The sequence below is a fragment of the Acanthochromis polyacanthus genome, chromosome 17 (genome assembly GCF_021347895.1).
Source record: "Acanthochromis polyacanthus isolate Apoly-LR-REF ecotype Palm Island chromosome 17, KAUST_Apoly_ChrSc, whole genome shotgun sequence".
Classification (NCBI taxonomy): domain Eukaryota; kingdom Metazoa; phylum Chordata; class Actinopteri; family Pomacentridae; genus Acanthochromis; species Acanthochromis polyacanthus.
The window spans coordinates 17,954,486-17,976,774 of NC_067129.1; the positions used below are offsets into that span (position 1 = coordinate 17,954,486).

A 22,289-nucleotide genomic window follows, 5' to 3' on the forward strand; every position below is an offset into this window, starting at 1 on the left:
AATGTACACATGCATAACACACACCTGTGCTCAGCGCAAGGTCCTTTTGCTTCTGGATGCACATCCTCTGTTGCCGTGATTTCTTCCATGAATTTTTTCAACATTTCAGCAGGAAATGATAGTGAATGAGCAGCTTTGGCCTAGTACTGTGCTCTCTGAGTGCTTTTCTTGTTCTTAGGAATGTTTCTCAATTATAAGAGCTGCTGGTCACATTTTTTAAATGCTAAAGAAAAGTGCTTAAATGATTCCTGTCTTACTTCCTTGAGGATAAGATACACTGGACCATCATTCATTAAAACGACAGGAGATAGTGCTGTCTTACAACTCCTTGTGGCAGCAATATTCAAGCAGCATGCCATCCACAGCAGACCTACATCAGCAACATCCACTGTTGCGTGATTACTGTAAGTGCAGATCCACTGCAGTTGTCTCTTCTTATGTCCTTATGAATTCTTCTTCACATCAAGTGTTTAGGTAAAGACATAGGATTTAATTAATTCTGACTATCTGACAGCGACCATGTTTTTGAGAAGGCAGGTGAATGCTTGAATGGAAGACGGCAGAGATCTCTAGTTCTGCTGTATCTGCTTTGATCTTTTGGTAATCTGTCAGGTATAACAATGTGACAATGATAGCGTTGTAGAAGTGTAACGCAGAGCTGAAGTGATAAGTGAGTCAGTTGGTTGACCGACAGGCATGAATCTTTTACAAATCTGATAAATTCATCCTTTGGGTATTGTTTTTCTACAAAAACTGCCTAAATCCATTGTTTTCAGCTCCTCAAATGAATATTTCAGCGTTTTCTTCATCTTCAGAGAGCTGAATTTCTTTGAATTCTGGACCATTGTTTACACAATACAAGCAAGCCAATGCCAATTTGGGTTTTGTCAGTGTTCTTTCTGACTCAGAATGAGCCTTTGGGGAGTGACTATGCACCACAGTAGGCGTGATCAGTCCACATACTGTCAAGGCTATGACTCAACGTTACCTTATTTGATAGAAATCTATATATTTTCCTGTTATTTTTAAACAGTTGATAGAAAGACCAATAATAGTTGAGTAAATGAAATGCAATTAAGAAAATGGGTAATAATAATGATTATTTGTAAATGGAATTCTTATAGCTTGGGTGCTGGCTAAAATGTCTTTGTGGGCACCAACAATTTATCTATGCACTAAAACCTGTCATGTTGTGAATCTGCAAACCTGTCCTCCTACAGTATTACTACAGTAAGGCAAGGACGTGTGTTCTTGTAAAAGATGTTTTGCCAGGTTTGGCCAGCACCTTCTCCTGGCCACACATTTCTTTTTAATGTATGTAATTACAAGCACAGTGTGCTCCTAATAAGCAAGGAGAGCCAAGTGGCACAATGACAAAGCAAACTGGGCTAATCCCTGTCACTGTGTTCTGATTTCCTTCCGAGGCCTGCTTTCTTCCAGGTTCGATGAGCCTTTCCTAGCGTGCATAATCTTAAAGTGATTTACACTCTGTCGCGTCTCCCTGCCATAACATCCTACCGCATGAACAATGCTAACATGGCAACCTGTGCAAACTCTTGGTTTGAAATTACAAGGAGTGTGATTAAAATGACTCCTCGACAGGCCAGAGTTTTCTTTTTTTTTCCTGCTGACTTGAACACACAGACTGAAAAATATGCACGGGGTGCAGGAGTGAAAATGCTGTGAATGGACAATCATAGCTGTGGTGTGCAGCACAATGCAAATTAATTCAGCAGTCAGTGAAATATAGACCGATGCAGAGGAGAACACAAGCTTGGCTTTGATGGGAGGATCGGTTCCCTTTCCTTTTGCTCTTTTTGAGCTTAATTGAGGACAAGGTGCCATATGTTCTATTTTAAACTTCATCCAAAAATGTGAAAGTCACACTGCTGTCCAGGAAGTCCTTGAGTGCAGAAACTCCGGAGAGAGTGAGAGAGAAAAAAGAATTAAGGGTATTCCTTCCATGTTCATTTATTGCTAAAGGTTTTCCTCTGCACCATTATTGAGTTCTGCTTATTTCATTTGACAAACTGACACTCACAGCTGAGACCATCATCTAAAACATTCCTTGCTTTTCCTTTGCTTCCAATATAGATGTTCTTTTGCGTCTAATAGCATTGGTTAGATTATAATGTCTACTGCAGCACTGAGCCTGATTAATACAGTTACTACACAAAACACATCAATAGCACAGACTGAGTCAGGGGAATGAACTGGGTTCAGAGAGAGGAGGAGAGTAAATTGCAAACAGAGCCTTGGAGCTATGATACAGTGTGTTGCTGTACCTGGCTAGAGGAAGGATGTTGAGGAGCAGGAAGAGGATCCACAAGCCCAAGTCCAGTGATTTAGGCGTCCAAAGTGCAGCAGCCATATCAGTTTAAACAACAGAGTCCTGCAGAGACGACAGAGAGAGATGGTGAATGATGGAAACTGGCAAACAGCTTGACACAATCTCAATTTATTTATAGCTTAACAAATAAAAACAGAAGGATGGACATCAAGTGAACTACTTTACCCCCTCGTTTCTAATCATCTATTTAAGCCTCAATTACCATACATCACCCCGCTCAACCTGCCTGCTCTTTATGTTTTTGATGCTTATGATTGATGGTGTTTGTTTGGTCTTAAACAGACACTCTGACATTTTTATACCACAACAGAAAAGTACATCATATTGTGAGTCTGTTTATTAGGTGGCACAAATCAAAACCAGGCTTATGTCCACGTAATGTGTAAAGCATCGGTGCTGGGGGGAAAATGTGATGTTTATGTGCTCCTAAGTAAAATGCTAAGTTTTCTGTTTCCTTAAGGGGGATAGTCTGACTTCTTTTGGTGAATAATCCTGTGCCTTTGTTATCCTCATCACAATGGAACATTCAGCACAGTCAGACCAATTGGTCACGCAGATCTAATTAGTGATTAAACATTATCTGAGTGCTTTGGTTTTTCACAAGCCTGCATCACAACAGAAAGCCGGATGGAAATGTGTCAAAGTTTCCCTAATGATGTACGGAGTTGGAAGTTAAAGGCAAAACCTTCACCCTTGTCCCCTACAGTGATTTGATCTGGCAGCTCTTTTATGCTTTGGGGGACATTTTGTTTGCTTGCTTTTGGGTCCATTTGTCCCTTGAGAAGTAAAAATCGCTGCAAATCAGTACAAAGTTGTTCTGAGTGATTGCCTTTATCCTGTGATGAAACATTTCTGTCCTGCTGGTCTCGTCCAGGATGACAGTGTCCCCATCCACTGGATACAAAGGGTCACTGAATGGCTAATGACAACAATAACGTGAATCATATGTTACGACCTTCAGTCACCAGATTTGAAACCAGCTGAACACCTATGGGAGATTTTAGACTGATGCGTTCGACAGCGCTCTCCACCACCACCATCAAAAGAGCAAACGAGTGAATATCTTTTGGAAGAACATCGTACTTGCCAAAGTGCACTAAAGCTGTTCTGATAACACCTTTGCTCGACACCCCACGAATATGCTGTATGTTGGTTTTTCCTTTGATTTCTCACCGTTCTGCCTACATAGAAATAACATATTGCACATCTCCTACATCAAATCGAATCACTTAAACTTGCATAAAATGAGAGCTTACTGATGGCCCGGGGTAGAAGCCCACACAGCTGTTTCTATCCCCCACTCTTCAGTGAGGAGTGGACTTAAACCATTTTTGGACAGTAATTATGTTGGGTTATTATGATAGTTGCTCTGTTTGGGACATCTGCACGGAGGAAACGGAGCCCTCTGAGCCTCCAGCTGCTGATCCAAAACGGGCCGTTTAAAACATGCCATCATCAGATTGGGCACGACTTCAGGTGAAATATGTGCTGATATGGAATTGACATAAGAATTAGTTATTTATGTATCTTCCACTAACAAGATTCTTTTTTAAACGCTTATACTCAACATCCCCGAAGTTAAGGATACATTGATTTATTGTCAACTTCTTGGTCATTTCCGTTTAATATAGCTATGGTGTAGCGAAAAAACCACACCATGGTCCTTACTGACAAGCATGCACAGGCTACAAAAATCATTAGAATAGCTTCATGTGCTGTGCGCTGATGGACGGTTATGTGAAGCCCATGACTACTTAAACTGCTCCGTGGCATCATTCATCCTGTCCTCTTTCCTCCTCCTCCTGCTGCTGCTGATGTAAGGTGCTTACAGGTATTACAGGTAGACAGTCTATCAGAGTTCAACCAAGTTTGAGAAGCATAGCTCGTTAGACTTAATGTTACATGCAGTTGACTGCCGCAGAAGCATTTTTGCAAGTTTTTTCCACTTGTTCAGCATGTGCTTGTGAAATTTACTGTCTCTTTTACTGGTGGATTTTGTTGCACGTTGGGGTAATTGTTGTCTTCGGCTCGTCTGCTTTGTGTTTGTGTGCTGAACTCAGTTCTTTCCTCAAACTGTCAGCAGCACAGAAAGCAGAGCAGAAAGAGGCAGATGTCACCAAACACATACAAATTTTTAAGTGGTGTCACTTGCCTGCTGATGCGCTCCACGTTAACAGATATTATGATTGGCTGAAATTCCATTATCGGAGCAATAACAATAATTTAATCTTCTCACTGATCGACCAATACTATCAACCACCAATATCTTGTGCATCCCGGCTCCAGATCTAATTTGTTTTATCTGAGCCGTGGGTGGGGCGGTGGTATTATGGGGCTTGAGCCCATCTGCAGACACTGTGCCTCGTTCACTCAAATAGAAAGCATCATTTTATTTTGTTTTCCAGTTGTTAATTTCATACCTAGAGTGCATTTCTGTGGCAGACATGGTAAAGCTTAATAGGTCGTTAAGATGTCAAATGTTTAAACAGGGGTACATCAGCATTTTTGAAGCTTTTCCTCTTTTGGATGCTTTGTTAAATGAGCTGTACGGTGTTGTTTTGCTGTATTAATTTTGTGATATTGGATGCTAGAGTTAAAAACAACTGTATCTTACCGTGCATGGGCATGTTTGTGACAAATTAGAGGAGAAACCTGAACCCTGATCCCGACAGTGAGGGGCTCTGGTGACCCTGTTCTTTGGGCGGCATTTTGTTGACATATTTAGGTCCACTTGTCCCTTTAGAGGGAAGGAACGCTGTACATCAATACAAGCTGTTCCGAGGGATCACCTTCATGCTATGATGAAACTTTTCTATCCTGAAGTGAGTGGTCTCCTCCTGGGTAATGATGTCTCCATCAGTTGTGCACTAAATGGCATGGCAATGATGTGAATCATATGCTTTGGCCCCCAGTCACCACAATTCAACTGAATTTAACACCTATGGGAGATTTTGGAACAACGTGATAGACAGTTCTTTCTACCACCATCATCAATACAACAAATAGGGGAATATGAATGGTGTTTATCCCTCCAGTAGAGTTTCAGAAACTTGGAAAATCACTGCTAAAGCACAGTGAAGCTGTTCTGGTGGAGTGTGACCTCACTAAGGCACTTTGTGTATAGTTTTCCTTTAATTTGTTACCCATCTGTATATTAACAACTACCACAGACGTGGGCCTGCATAATTAAGCCTAACTCAAACGGAATTCATTAGGTCTGAAATTATCCAAGTAAATATCCCTACTGCACATTACATATTCATACGTTTATTGTGTGTGTGTTGTTGTCGGGACCTTTCGCAACCACAAGAAAACACATACTTAAGTTTGCAAACTCCTTGAATTTGAAGAGCCCACTAAACGCATATGGACCAAGATTAATACATCACATGAAGCTGAGGAACAAAAACATTAGACATCATTACGGTTTCCTTGGTGCACTCCCTTGATGTTGCGTAGTGACTGCTTTCCCAACACTGTAATTATGAATAATTATTGTGAGGAGGTTGCAGTCTGGCAATTTCCAGAAAGATTAAATGACCTCTCATTAAAAATAAATAGGTAGCAGAAACGGGTGTACCTGCTACTGAATGCTGCCTCCAAACATTAGGAAGATGAGGAGAAGAAAGCCAAACGACTGAGGTAGAGCAGTTACATGGCCGCTCGAGTGCACGCACAATCACACACACGTGTAGCAGCTGTGTTGTACTTGAAAGGCTCTTGTTGTGCTTTTGTGAGATTCAGCCCTGCTTTTATTGCCACTGTACAGAGAGAAGATCAAACACTTTCCTCTGGGGAATCAGTGATTTCTGTGGCACCGTCAAGCCCTGATCATTATAGGAGGAGTAAACAAATGAATGGATGTAAAAATACACTTCAGGTTTGTCTTCAAATAGGCTACAGTAACAATGCCCCAACCCATGACCATCCTTCTACATTTGTGATGGAGCTGTCGTAACAATGATTGCAGTAGTAGCTGAGCATCAAGTTCAGCCAAGATCCAATTCTCCAAACTCTTTGTGCCAGCGGTGAGAGCGTGTGAGACTCTGATTCACCAATTATTTTAACATTTTTTTTTAATATTCTGCAGACTTTTTGGCAGTTTGTAACCTAAATTTCTCCAATTCCCAAACTTTAGGAAATAAAGTGACACTGCAAGGCTGCCGCTTGAGGGATTTAGCTTGGCACCAGCTTTGTGTTTCAGATTAACGAGCTGTGACTGCTTCATTCTCAATAAGACCGCAATGAACAAAGGTATGATAAGGAGGAAGAAGTCAAGCTTTGAAAGCCTCAAGGCCAAAGTACCCAGGCTGCTTTGACAATAACCTTATATCAAGAATGAAAAATCTGTTCCTTTTGTACCTGATGGAGAGATGGCAGCTGGATGTTACAAGCAGTCACATGCATGTTCAGAAAAATGCTCATGCTTAAGCTCTCTTGATGAGAGCCAGAAAGCTGTACTGTTTTAAGTGTGTGTATATATATGCAGATCACTCCTTCTACACAGCACCTGAAGGCATCCTACACTTTCAAAAGGAATTCAAAGGGCCTATTCCTACCACCTAATTAAATGCATGGTTGCTCAGTAACAAAATGTATTTAGTAAATTAGACAAACATTTCAAGTTGCAAACATTATTTTTGATGAGTTCGTTGACAGAGTAATGTTGATGCTTGCATTAGCTTTATATTGTGTGTAGGGCTGGGCGATAAATCAAATTAATTCGCCTTTTTAAAACCTGACTATTTGAAAATTTGCGAAATCGTAAAATCGAGGCGAGCTTAAATATATAACAATACAGATTCTTCTTCTGCCTTTCACGACTTGTGCACTGGTGTTTGCTTCCGCCTCTCATCTCCTTCTGCCAAAACACACACCCCCGTCACGGCGGACACAACAGCAGACGAAGAGTTGGTCGCGAGAAAAGGGCCTCATGTTACATCGATTATAAGGAAGTGGTTCGGCTTTGACAAGACTGACTCAGAGCAAACTACAGTCATGTGCAAGGTTTGCATAAGTACTGTGAAAACAAAGATTAGCAGCACAACTAACCTCTTTTAGCATCTCCAGCAGAGGCATCCTAAAGAATGGGAAGAGTGCTCGCAGCTACGGGAGTGCAGCATGGCTAGCACTAGCCATAGCAAACAGACCGCAAAGAAACAACAAAAATCGATTAAAATCGTAATCGTCCAAGATGACTAAAAAAAAATCCAGATCATATTTTTTGGCCATATTGCCCAGCCCTAATTGTGTGCAATTTAAACTCAAATTTCTGCATTATTTGATTAAAAATACACTCAACCTTAGGTAACTTAAGGAAATTAGATGGATAACTGAGTTTTACTTCACTTTTGAGTTCAGTATTTCAAGTCTCCTCCATTATCTTAACATGTCTGAAAAATTCCGGACATTTAAAACTGCTAATTAAAAGTACCTTTAATGGTAAGAGAAAATATTCCTATAGCTCACTGTAGTTTATGGGTTGAACATAAGGTCAGAAATCATCACAATTTATTTAACATTGTTCTAAACTGTTGTTAATATTTTTTTTTTCATTTTTGAGTCCAAACTATATATATATTTTTTAACTATATTGAGGTGAGATAGAAGCTTCAGAATGCTAAAGTGCCAAAAACTGCAGTTCCTCAAGTGGCCACTTGAGTCTGAGTCCACAAGCAGGTTTATCCCCTTGGACCCCCATGTTAAAATGTCCAACTTTACAGCAGAAATAGACACGTTTACATCCCAGTACATAAAACAGCTTTGATCTGTGGTCATTTTTTTTCATTCATGACAGCTGGACGGGTTAACTTTGTTGGTGATTTGTGGGTTTAAATTCCATTAAGGCTTAATGCATATGTATGGACATGATAGATGTCATGACAGAAGAGACATACATACTCTACTTTTTTTGGTCAATTTTGGATTATCTACAAGTTAGCAGAAGCCAGGCACTTTCAAGATGGCGACACCTGGAGCCACCACAGTGACCTTCAGAACCGCTGTTCAGGAAATTTGGGTGTGATAGTGGTCACAACAACCAGAAAGTCCAATTCACCGGAACACTTTGTGGCTCTAGTATGAAATGGTTCATGTAAAGCAGAATACTTTCTGAAACAAAGACATATTCTGATGTTTTCAAACCTGGCTTTCTGTAGTTGTTTTCATGTGGAGAAAATACAATTTAAAGTATATGGCAGTTTTTCCTTCACTATATCACAGCGACAAACAGACCCACATGAATACCTCAACGTCTTCTATTCCTATTTGTCTGTGTGCTTTTAAATACAGTGCTGTTGTACAAAACGGATGATAATAGAAACCTATGAGGGAAAGTGCTCTTCTTTCTTTTGCCTTTGTTCTCCTATGTGAAAGGTGGGATGATGGATTATGTTACTGTTGGCTGACAGCTACATGGTTTCTCTTCCCCTCTGTGCATTATAAAAATGTTTTAAATAAAATATGGAAAAAAGAATGTTTGCATAACTTAGTGTGACTGGCCAAGTATAAACTGTAAAATACTAGCTTTTTAAAAGAACATTGGCAATTTCAATCAATGCTTATACTGAAATCCAGCAGCCATATGGTGTTATTGATATAGAGATATTAGTCATCATTGTCAATCTGTGACTAAGTGTCATTGTTGCCATAAATAAAGCAGTAATCCATCAATTTTTATTTGCAATTAAACCTTGGCAGAGAGGTACCACACCATGGAACAGGCACCATGATGGTCCCAGGAAATAAATAAAATATGTGATCTGCATACGTTTCTCTTCTCAGGCAAACATTTTCCAGCTATCATATTATCTGAACACAATATCTCAACCAGAATTCAAGAGTACCCACATTATCTCACATGAATTCACCGAAAACTGGGTTACTGAGTGGCCACATTAAGAGCAAAATTGTAAATGTAGCCAATTAAATTGAGTACAGTTCATGCTAATTAGCTGAAATGTTCCTTTTTTATAATTTCAGTCCTCATCTCCCTTTCAACAGATGTCACGCTCCAGGGCAAGCCAAGTCCCAGACTGTGTCAAATTACACCAATCTTGTGTTGCTTAACAAATGCTGGTAAACAGAAAGCTGCAGACTGCCGTTCCAAGATTCTTTTTTTTTTGTTGGTTTTTTTGCACATATCACATTAGGTTTTCAACCTCTTTCTTTCTCTCTGTACATTTTGTACAATTGTGTTTTTGCTCAAACTAATCCTGGATCGTTATCCATTAAAGATTTTATGTTTCCCATAAAAACTACACGATACCCTCTGGTGTCAAAGGTATCATTTCCTTATCCTGTAATGTCTGCCTGAAAATTGCATTGCTAATTTCCTGACATATATTGCCACCCATTCAAGTCACTTCCACTCGCACTCATTATTGCGTATGTTTCATCTTTAAGGCTCTAAATGTCCAGGGTGAATAAATCTTTAGAACATGCTTAGTTCTCTGTGCCTGGGGGTCATAGTCAGTTACAACAGAGCAGTTTCACAACAGATAGTTACAGTTTGTGGTTGTTAAAAGGGACTCTAATAAGGTTCTCGGTAAACAAAACTGGAGTTTCAAAGGACTAAATAAGAGAGATTTATTTGTTTTCATTAGTCAGTCCATAAACTCCATAATATATCACATTTCCTATAGGATCTCTGTTCTGTTCTCTTGATTGAATTCATGTTTCCTCAGCAAGCTCCAATTAGAGCTGCAGTGAAAAATCATCCAGACAGCATTCTTACTAAGTGTCGACAAATCCGTTCCCATAACAAAATACAAAAAGGCATTAAAAGACTGGCTGCCGGCCGCCGTATACAGTTCTGCGCCCGATTTACCAATACCTGTCATGCAAATGAGGGGCTCAGCAGTCCCTGGGGCTCAGATTGTGCTTGAAACGGAGAATACGACGGAAGAGAGAGGGGACAAAAAAAAGACATGCCGCTTTTGTTGGCAAATTAAAAATAGCTTGCCTAAGGTGACAGTAGACCTAAAGCGCTCTCCATTTCCTCCTCTTCTAAGATTTGTTTTTCTATTCTACTGTCAGTTAATTTTTTTTCTTGTAGAAAAAAGCTCTATGTAAAAGTAATGTAATCACTTTTGACAGAATTAAAAGCTGTAAATGCCTTTGATGTGAATTAGGTGAACACTCTGACTGCTGGACGAGTATGCTGAGTGATTTATTGAACTATACAAATAATAAGAGGTAAAATAAGAAGTGTCAGGCCCTGGTTTCCAGCTACAAAGATGTCAAATGGAGACTTTTGTGTTGTTTTTTTTTTTTTTTTTTTTAATAGCTACACTGTCACTCGCGACCTAAATGAAACTGAAAGCCTCTCTGTAATATATAGTTCATGATATGCAAATAAATCCCACTGGTGCAGTTACTGCACAGTCCAAGATGTCAAGGAACAGCTAACATCCTAAACAACAGGGGATCTCAGCAGCCAATAAACACTGTTGGCTGCAGCAATTGTTGAATTTAGGACACAGCTCTATAGCCATGTAATCCAAGTGGCTGTTAACTAAAAATAGCTCCAAATCCCGTCACATTTGATTTGATGTGACGGTAATGCACTGAGCATCTAACACTGATCTTTGCGGTCTATTATTTAACCACACACATAAAAAAGTTGGTTATTTTGGAACATTTGTGGGAAACACTATTTTACAGCAGGGTAGCAGTGGGTTAGTGATTTCTGCGACCCAACTTAAGTAGAAGTTGGAAAGGTTCATACAACTAATTGTGACAAAAGCGCAGAATTTCAAGTATATAAAAAGGAAGAAAACAGGGACTGAAGGTAGGAACATTTTCAAAGCTTCTACTTCTTTGTTATGGAAGTGAAACAGATCAGTCACCAAATAAAGCACAAGCAAAGTGAGGTATAAATGGATGAAACAGTTAAAGTAATAGTGTTATGAATGTTTAGTGTAATGAATAACAGCAGCAGCGTTTAGCTAAATGAAATGAATTGGCTGGTTGAAATAGTTAGCTCAAGGAAAAGGATAGATGGTTGTAAGTGTTAAGCTAACATACTAAACAATTAGAATAAGTAGCAAACAGCAATGGATAAACAATTTAAATGGATAGAGGAAAGAAATGAAGGAATAGTTGAAAATATCAACCAAAAGGAACGGATAAAGTGTAGCTAAACGTAACATTAAAAACATTTTTTTAAAAATAGTCTATGGTAATAATGAACACCTAAAACAGACAAAAGTGATTAAAATATGTAGATGTAGTTAAAGATGGTGGCATGTAAAATGCGAATTAGATAATTAACAGAAAATGGTAAATTGTTGAAATACAAATCAAAGCGTTGCCGCGCAGGCATCTTTACCTGTGAAACGGGGGAAAAAAACGATAGAATAAAAGATGACCCAGAGATCTCACAAACCTGGCAGTTAAATTGTATAAAAGTGGTAACAATCCCTAAAAACAAAAAATTACCATCCAGTTCATATGAACACGATTAGAGCGGGGGCGTGTCATTGTGTTAATCTGACAAACTAAGGTCGAGAACCTCCGTTGTAGAGGATTCCCTGCAGAAGACACACAGGTGGATGTGTAATGAGTGAGGACAGTTTTCCTCTCTGTTTTGGGACTGTGTGGATTGCGAAATATTACGATCATCAGGCTGCATCTCGTCCAAATGATCAATGTATTGAGCTGCCAGGCAAAACAGCTTCTGCTGGGTCCCATCACGATTATGACACGCCAGTGATAATCTGTCAAAATTTGAGTTTGTTGCTCGCAGACATGTAATGAGAGTAACGTGGATCCGTTATGAACACAGCACCACATGACAATAAACCTCGGTTGCTGTTTTTAGGGCAGAGGGGAGATAAATTTCATTCTGTCACTTCCATCTTGCTGTGCCAAGGCTTGGCTGACGAATCTTCAGAGTAAGTTGTTCACAGGTGCTGAAAGCAACGAAAAAAAACTGTAGAATAAAAACAGCCCAAGTGGCCCTGATGGTCCAGTTTAATCAAAGCGAAACATATTTAATTTCCTCTGAAATTAAGGTGACGTGACTTCACAAACGTTAGTGCTAAGTTTGGCAGGAATCTAAGTAATGGGTTTGGCCAAGATGTGCCCCAAAAAGCTTATTCTCCTGACTGCATAGTGCTATCCGAACAGGCGGAGAAAACTGTATGACATCCTAAAATATGCTGGAGTCGTTTATTAGCTTGAAGAAGTTTAAAAAAAAAAAATTAAATACCAGATGGAGTTATTTTTACAGAGACAGATTTGGGCTTTTCATGCCGTGTGCGTAAATTTACATGACAGTAGAGAGGGAATAACACAAATCAGGTTTCCAAAATGAGGCCAAAGTGGTTAAAAGCAAAGCACTGTCACAGCCCTCAAACAGTTGTAATTTGATGTTCAGACGGAGCTCAAAATGTTCTTTAAAATAAAATGTAAACTGTAAGCAGAGGACTGTGGTCTGGGTGTGGTGACAATGTGTGCGTGTGACAATAAATACGACTTGATGCTTGACAAGGCAAAGCTTTCAAGGGCTTTAGTTTTACGTGAAGAAACGAGTGATAAAACAATAACAGAAACGGCAGAGAAGTGCAAATTCCTGTTAAAACCCAAGAACATGTCGCCTCCTGTAAGAAGGCTCCCGGGGCTGTATGATCCTTTTCAACCCAATTCTGGTTCCCCTTTCACGTGAAAGAACGAGGGAGCGGAATAAACTGGCTGTCAGGTGGATCTCGCAGTCGCCTCTGTGTCAGAACAAAGCCGATTGGGCTAACACCTTGATTCAATATTTCTGTAAACCAACACTTCTCACCTGTCAAGTTGCAAATGGGTAAGATCTATAATGCTTACCCAGTTGAGCACGTTTGCACACATCGAGCACAGCTGGGTAATTCTCTATAGATACTGCTGAATATGTAATATTTGATATCCATTTATCAAATCTGCAAAGTATACAATACAGGAAAAGCTCGAGTGGGATTCTAACTGCGCTCAATGAACCGTGTTGACACAATAACCCGGATCATTAAAGAAAGCCCGTATTTCATAGAGTGCATAGCATTAATCACAAAATATTTTCCATTCACAATCGGCAGGTCGCAATCAGTTATTGTTAAAGTAATTCCAAGTGGAGTATGCACTATAACATGCTGAAATCTCACGTGATTACAAAGAGACTGTAATAAGGCAATTGGGTGCACAATAACACTCATTACGCTGCTGGGAGGAAGAGATTTGATCAGATAAATAGAATAATCATGTAAATCAGTGTGACTTTTATACTTGCACGCAAACTGCTGCAGATCTGTATGCGAGTCACTGCAGCTATAATAAAAAAAAGAAGAAGAGGAAAGCAGCTGTTAAGCCGGGGACAGGGTGCCTGCCTCGTAGGTGAAATCTGTCAGAGTTCATCAAGGATTCCTGGGGAAGAGCAATACCTTTTCTAGCACTCACCACCTGTACACATGTATTACCTCAGGCCTTGTTACACGGCTTGCAGCTCGATGCCTGAGCACGGCAGATTGCAGACCTTCCCTCTTCATATTTTACATTTCTAGAATCCCTGTAAAGGCTAAATTTGCAGAACTTAATATTTGCATTTCAGAAAGCAGATGGCACCACGATGGCACGTTAAACAGACCACACGTGAACAACACATACGTCTTTTATGTTGCTGTTTAGGATACTAATGAATCAAGCATTTCTCAGCTTATGCAGTTTGAACATAATGACTGAGTAAAGTGGAAAATAAGAACAATAACATCATTAGTGCTGGTTCTAAGGCTAAGATACACTGTACGCTTTAGGGCTGAGTGGAAAGAAAACCAAGTCATTGTTTGCCCGAGGCAGAGAGGATGAGAAAGAAAAAAATTAATAAAAAATTTAATGTTGCGATTGTCTGACGCCTTAACAGTTTAATTCAGCTCTGCTACACACAGAAACACTGCCCCTTTATTCAGTGTCCTTGGAAAAATATATGAATTGCTAAAGGTTTTCACTTATCCTCTCCTGTTAACCTGCATGTTCATTTATGAACATGAACAAAAGACCATTTAGTCTGGGCATTGTGTCATTTCTTCTCTCCAGCACATGTTCATAATCATTTCATGTTCAGTACAGTTAGGACAAGAAGCAACTAAAATGTCATTAATTCACATCAATTGTAACTCACTAACTTCACATGCTAACAGAAAAAAAGAACACATACCAAATGTAATGCGGTTATCTATAAAAGAAACATCCTTCTCACATCATTAGTGCAAGTGCATTTAAAGCGGTAAAATAGATGTCAACGGGAAATTTGTGTGAGGCTTAAGTCGACAAGATTCCTTCAAAGCCGATAGCATTACATGGCCAGCAGAGCAGGGCCCCACATGGAGGGGAAATTAATATCTCAGTTCAGACTGTGACAAGTTTTGCATTTCCTCTGTGGATTATGATTACAGCTGGAACAAAGTCTTTGCCCAGTAGGAGGGGTAACCAAACTGGCTGACAATCAGAAGAAGAGCATGAGCACCAGAAGGAAGGGATTGAAAAGTAAAATGGACAGTGTACAGTACAGTCTAATTTGGTTTATTGGCTCAGCACGAATGGTGGATTTCTATTTGGCAGCAGGGACTTTGGTCAGAGCCTGCAATGTTGTACATGGTACAAGCCATGTTTTCATGGAACAGTAACACAGGGAGAAGCACTGCCTTCTGTTGATAAGAATTTTAAGTTTGCACTAACTGCCCTGAACACAGCTTTGTCCAAAAATTAACATACTTACACAACAAAACTACTTTCTCAATTACATTTAGAAAGAAATCAATTTTTTCCACTGAGAGGCTCAATTGGTGGTAAGGGCAAGTCCAACACAGCTTAGCAGACTAGGCTTCACTATGATACCTAGATTTCATTTTATTTTTCCTCTTTGTTGGGTTTGATTTTGGCATCAAACTACTTGGTTGGGTTCAGAAAAGTATCACAGTTTTGATGAAAATATAGCTGTGATCAACAGACGGTATATACAGGATGAATCCAGCCACCATGGTGTCACCCATTGGTTCATAGTCTGCCATTTTGAAGCATCAAGTTTGGCATTTGATTCATCTTTGTTTCAGGGTAGCTTGACGATACTACTTGTCAATCTGTCAACCATAAAGCAGCTCCATGCTAAAGCATATGCTGGTTTTATTGTGTATTTTACTCTACATGAGACCCTGATTCACTCAGTGAACATCGTGCTGATTAAAAGAACACTTGGAGCTAGCAAGTAACTCTATAAACTCATTAGGAAAATGTTTACTGAGGTAGTAATTCAAGTGAGGAGTAGACTGATTTTCTCATAGGATTCAATCCAATCGAACTTATTTTTGCAAGCAGGGTTGTCGCCCCCTGCTGGCTCTTAAAACATTTAAAACACTCCCATGTAGGCTTCATTCCTCAGACCCAAAGGCTATGTCCACATTTGGTACGGAGGGTTTAAAGCTTCTTCATTTCCTGAGTTTCCACGGTGATGAGTCGCATCCAGTCTGATATGATTGCTTGTCTATAGAGGAGTGACGGTAGAAATGCAATAAAATAAATGGCAAAGATACTATATGTTGATTAGAAACACATTTGTCATGCAGCCGTGACAAACAAATGAAAAATGTTATTAAAAATGCAGTTTAGTGGTATGAGAATGTGTTTTTTAGGAGATAGACTTGTGCATTTGTTACCTGCAACTCTGTAGTAATAAGTTAAATTTGGTGGTTTTTTTTTTCCTTTATCTCAGTTATTGAAAACTGATCCACTCACAAATATGCATACACCAGTCATATCATGTTGCCAGTTTGGAATATGCTGCTAACATCTGTGACTGTGTATATTTCTGCTGCTACTTGGATAAAAACATCACCGCAGAAGGCAGCACTGAGTTTTGCATTCACAGTTCATTATCAGACAGACAGTGCAGCAGGGGAGCGGTAATCACAAAAAAATGTCCTTTTCTTAAAAGAATAAAGATGAATATAAGAGCAAAGATGAAGTGGCTAGATTAAATGTCATATTACAGAGGCTCCTAATCCGTATGGATGCTACAGCACAGAAGTAAGGCTGAACATAGTGAGACATGCTTAGCCAATCAGTTCACAGTGACGTTGACACAGCTCAGTTGTGCGGGTCACCAGAGTAACCTACTGCTGTGATGATGCTATGGGAATACAAATGAGTGTGGAAAGGCAAAGCGTGCAATGCCTTCCCAATGGAAAAAGAACATATGAACTGAGATACAATGAAATAGGGCAGATGAGGCATTCTTCGAAAGATATTACATTTTCCTCGAGGAGCAGGAAAAAGCCAATAAAAATGAACAATGAAGTTCAAAGTCAGTGAAACACTGCGATATCCCTTCAGGTTTTGTCAAAATCATGCCAGAGGTGCTGAAATTATCACCTGAGAAATCACATTTGAGGTGATGTTGCATCCCGCTAACTGGCCCTGCGGGTTCCTGCATTATTAATGTAACAGCATGCTCCACTGTTGTGCATGGCAGTAATTGTTTTAGGATTCACCTGCTGATCGTTCACTCCATTCATTTTCTTAAGCGACTCATTTTGGGACGCTTCTGTATTTGAGATGCTTGGTGGTCTTTTGACAGGGAGAAAATTAACTAAAAACCAAAAACAATTAGCTTCAATAGATTCTGAGAACTCTCATTGACCTGTCTAATTACAGTCTAAAGTGTTGGATTTCACAGCAGTCGCAACGCTCTCCACAACACCTGCAGTGGTGCTTTCTGAAATGGAGGCACTTAATGTTGGGTAGACTTTTACTGAAAGAAAACAAACATTTTCAACTGACATCGTTCTTTCAAGAAAAGCCTGACCACTTTAGAGAGGACATTTTTCTATTTATTATTCTATGGACTCCCCATGAGCTGTGTCCTTAATAAACCTTGATTTTATTTTATAACCCAAATAAAAAAAGAAGATGCTAACAGCTATCCTCAAATCGATCATGAATCATTTTAAACTCACAATGACGTTATGTACTCAGACCAAGAAACTGTAAAGCCGTTCACCGGGAGAATATCCATCACTCAACTGCGAACAAACTGTTGTCCACTGTTAGACGCTGAGTCACTGCTCCATCAAATTTGTCTCCCAGGGGAACAATGGCTTCAAGCCAGAAAGCAATAAATTATGAAGGAGGAGTCACTTTGTACCGATAGCTTACATTCTTGTTCATTTTTAGGTTTCATATCCTACAAAGTACACCACTAACAAGACAGTTTAAGATGAACCCAGAAGCAGCAGCAGTTCAGCTTTGTAAACTTTCACACTGTCTAGTTTTGTTAATGAGCTGAACCATCCATGTCACATTGGGGTTTTCAGGCACTATTCAAGGTACTTTTTCCAGCTGCTCCTCCAAACTACTCTGAAACCTACGTCTTACTAATGAATCATTAATTCAGTGCCCCATATAGAAGGTATCATCATGTGAGGGGTCTTGGTGGGTTTACTTTTGCATAGCCAGTAGGTGTGCTTTACTAATTGGTGATGGACTGAATGCCACCCACTGCCTGGCGGGTCCAAAAAGTTAAAAAGCAATAATACCAACAGAAGTCACAGGCTGATTGCCACTGAAACCAACATGAGATATATTATGCCACATAAGAGAGCTTAGATACAGATCCAACACCATTTAACTGTTGGTCTATTAACCTCGTCCATCCTGAGTAAAATCACAGCTTTCTAGGCCATAAAGTGAGTCTGAAAAATGTAACAGCATTAATATTTCAGAATAAGTCCATTCACAAGACTGGCAGATAGTCCTCCTAAGTCATCAGTGAAACTGTTTAAGAAATGAAAAGGAAGGCACAGGCCAAATATCTGTCGAGCTTCATTTTGTCCTTTGAGTCTTGTGGTTTCACGAAGACTAAGGACACACTATTGTGGGAACATGAAATGGGCTGTTTAGTCTCCAATGGGATTTCCATGTCATTGCCATCAATCAAATGCTCCTTATGTCACTTTACATCACTGTTGTAACAAAGAGGGCCTGTGCATGAACGTGTCAGGCGTTCTCCATTCATTAATGCGAGATGCAAGGTCTTAGGAACGGCAATGTCAGTCTGTCAGACGATTTGCCGCTTTGGCCCAGACTAGAATCTCTCACCAACCATTGGATGGATTGACAGGAAGATTTATACAGACATTTGTGCTCCCAGAAGGATGAAGCCTACTAACTTCGGACATCCTTTGACATTTCCTCTAGAGCCCCAACAGGACAAAAGAGCAAATTTTGTGCAGGCATCCACATATCCCAGATGATGAATCTTAATGTCTTTGGAGATCCCTGCACATTTCGTAGAGCACCACTGTGAGGATAAAGTACGCTGTTTCGAGGGAAATGTCTGAACAGCTATTGAATGTTTTACCAGGAATTCCGGTATATACAGTATTTCTGTCCCCCTCAGAATAAATTGTCACTTGGTGATGCCTACACTTTATATTATTGGAGTCATCCAATACGGCCTATGATTATTTCTCTACAGCCCATCTCTAGTCATTGATTTAACCCCTAAAACTCATCTTTGTATATCAAAGTAAGATATTATTTTTTCCTTTAGATGGTCCCTTTCTATTTCTAAATGTAACTACACAGTTGAATCTACGTAGTCCCTGCCTCCCTCCACTCACCCTTCCACACTCGAGCAGCTCGAGCACATCAGCTTAACTACAACTCAGCTTAAACACTGTAAAACAACCATGCGTTATGCAATGACAAGTTGTAAGATTGAAGTAATTCAGTCATACATGTAATGTCATAAAGAATAATGATACAGAACGTCCCATCCTGGATTGGTTCCTTTGGTTTGTTACATATGAAACCCTGAAAGTCTGAATCTGTTTCTTAGACAGTCATCTGTATACTGTAGTTTCAAGGTGTAACCGTTTAGCAGTGGTGTTTCCCCCATGATATGTCTTGCAGCATGTAATAAACACCATATGATCATGTCAACAAGGTAAAAAAAAACAAACTTGGAAAGTGCTTCATTGTATGGGTGTTATGAAGTTATGTTACAGTATGAACATGTAGAAACTTAGAGGTAAAACTCGTGAAAACAAACGCCATGAATCAAGCACTGCCACTGATCCAAATGATCTACTGGAGTAGTTTTGTAGCAGCGACTCCATTCTTGTAGAAAAGCCACAGTACATTAGGGCTGGCCATGCCCTATTTTTTGTTTTTTATTGAGTCATCAAAGTCGAACATGATGGATATTTCTTGAGGTTCGATCGCATATTGAAATATACGTCAAGGTAAATGTTTTTGCGATCAGCTTTGGCGATCACAAGAAAAAACAATTTTGCACATGCATACCACAGTTAATTTACATGTTCCATCCTGCTTTTTTTTTTTTTTTTTTGTTAGTCAAGTGGGTGCTACAACTTAAAGAGTGCCTTTCTGAAGTGGCCTGATCAGCAGCCATCGATCATACTAACAGGCACGGCAGTCATGGGCAGACCAGGACTTCAGTGTAAGTAGAAGCCATGGTCATTACTAACATGAATGACAGCTATATAGCCTAACTGTAATTGGAATGCAAGGTTTCACTCTCTGGTAATAGCCATACAAAGAGCAGTAGAGTTCAGCACACGCACTAGACTGGCCCAAAAGAATAATTTAAACCATAAATCAAACATCCATGCAGTGGTTCACCTTGAACCTCTATAGGCTTGTCTTGGCCACTTAGCCGAATATTGTGTTAAATATGTGTTCTTGTTTTCGCATCCTATCTAAACAAGGATATACTGCATGGATTCAAGGGTGGAGTATATGCTAGTGAAAGATATGAGGTGCACCTTTATGATAGAAGAGGGCAATTTCAAAGGCCACATGCTTGTTCATTTCCTGAAATAAATATACCCTGATCTGCTGCGAAAGTTAAGTTTTATGTGAAAGAAGTGTTACTGACAGAGAAAACCTGTAATGCATTATGCAGGATTTTTCAGTATTTCACTTTATCAATTTTATGAAAAATCTCCCCTCCTGAATGTGTGACAGGTGCTGAAATTATGCACGAAATAAAAGTGAAATAAACAAGATTTTCCCCTTATCATTTTGTAAGATTACCTTTTCATAAGTATTTGTAGAAATATGCGATCTTAAAAAATGATTTGCACTGAAACCCGGAGATTCAGCATAACCTGATGCTCTGTAACCGTTTGAGTAGATGGTATATGTTGTGATGAATGTGTGTGTATTCAGCAATCTTTTGACTGATTTTTAAATAGGCTTTTCATATTTCAGCTCGTCATCATTCAGCCAGATACAGTATGTAGGCTCTGGCGCTGCCATAGGCAAGAGTTGGCCACCCATTTTCCCACATGACACGGAGAGATATTACTGATGGTGTTCTTCCCTGGAGTACATTAGGCTTGCAAGAAATATTTAATCTTATCTCAAGAGCAGATGCGCTGCTTCAAAAAAGACCTTACGCTGCAAATGTGGTTCCCACAAATCTAGAGACACACATCAAGTTTCATTACCTTCTTATTGCACCACACAGATGTACAGAAGACATATTTATATTTGATGCATGAATGTTACTACAGCGCACAAATACATGTACATAAGTAAATTCATAGCTTTTCCAGTACCGTCTATCATGGTAAGTCACCTTTTCCTAGTCTGGGTAATAATCAGCCTTCACTCTGGTGGGGTGAGGCGTGTGTGACTCCAAGCAGAGCTGAGATTTTCTTTGGGTCCTGTCGTGAGTCTCTGTAGATGAGATGTTTACTGGGGCTTTTTGTGTGGCCAGTAGGATCCCACTTAGTGTGAATGATGGCAGCTGTGAGGGTGCCTCTGGCAAGTGTGACTCCAACTATGGCTGCTTGGTCTCATGTAGCGTATAGTGCCAGCTGCTCAGGCTGCGTAGCACTCCAGTGAGCATGACTTATTGTGGCTGAGGTAAGCATGTCTCTGGTGAGAATGATGCTGAACGCAGCACGGGTGAGTACAGCTCCGGCTAAATGTATGGAAGATCACGAAAAAACGTCAGCTCAGTGCATCTGGCTACTTGAAGTGTCGCTGCATTAGTCCAACTGTGGCAAGTCTGACTGAGTATCTGTGACCGGCACAGTTTTGGATGCTCTGTGTGGGCTGCCGCTGCACAGTCTGACAGACTGGTGAGGGTGATTCTGGTGATCAAAGCAGCTTTGACTGCTGGTGCAGCAAGTTATCACTCTGGTGGAGTTTGCTGGTTGGGCAGAGGCTGTGATGAACACGACTACAACAAGTGTGACTGACTGCAGCTGCAGTGAGCGAGACTCTGTTAAGCATTGTTCACGCTACTCTGTTTCAAGCACGAATGGAACGTGAGGCTGATGAGCTCCAGCACTCCTGCAATCTGGACACACACTGGTGAGCGTGTTTCTGGATGCAAATTGACCCAGCATTGCATACTTGAAGGTTTTTTTGTGTTTGTTTTTTTTTTGGGGGTGGTGCAATCAGTGAGAAATGTGACTAAAGCAATCTAGATCTGAATAAAAGATGATCATTTTGATTACAGTACATCCATTATTATTATTAAGAATGTGCACATGCATCATGCTAATAAACTTGTCATATGTGGAAACTTAATAGGAACAGAGCATGTAGGAACTAATTAAAAGTGGTAAGTGAATTAGGTCTATGAATTGGACATCTACAGAGGGCTCAATCGCTGTTCGACATCATGCTACTTCACTGACTTCTAGTGTGACTTCAATCTTAACAATAGATTTGCACAAGTAACTGACTAGTTTGAAATGGCTAATCGAACAGTGTATTGACTGCTGTAACTTTGAAACAACTTGCTTATTGACTTCAACTCACAGTTAACAGCAGGCTTAAAGGAAAGCTGTGCTGCTGCTCTGACGAAGGTTGAAAGAACCACATCAGGTTATACAAGGATACACATCCTTAAAAGTTATACATCTAGACTACTTTA

The 22,289-nt window shown here is 39.9% G+C and overlaps 1 protein-coding gene across 3 annotated transcripts in view; it reads right to left on the reverse strand.

Annotated features, from left to right (window-relative positions):
* gabra3 (gamma-aminobutyric acid type A receptor subunit alpha3) overlaps positions 1-22,289 on the reverse strand; it is a 105,874-nt gene that overhangs the window by 69,251 nt on the left and 14,334 nt on the right. For all 3 annotated transcript variants that reach the window (XM_051937861.1, XM_022206544.2, XM_022206543.2), the window contains one exon: positions 2,286-2,392. In XM_051937861.1, coding sequence (XP_051793821.1) covers positions 2,286-2,371 — 86 coding nt within the window. In that variant the 5' untranslated portion in view covers positions 2,372-2,392. The remainder of the gene's footprint in view (positions 1-2,285; positions 2,393-22,289) is intronic.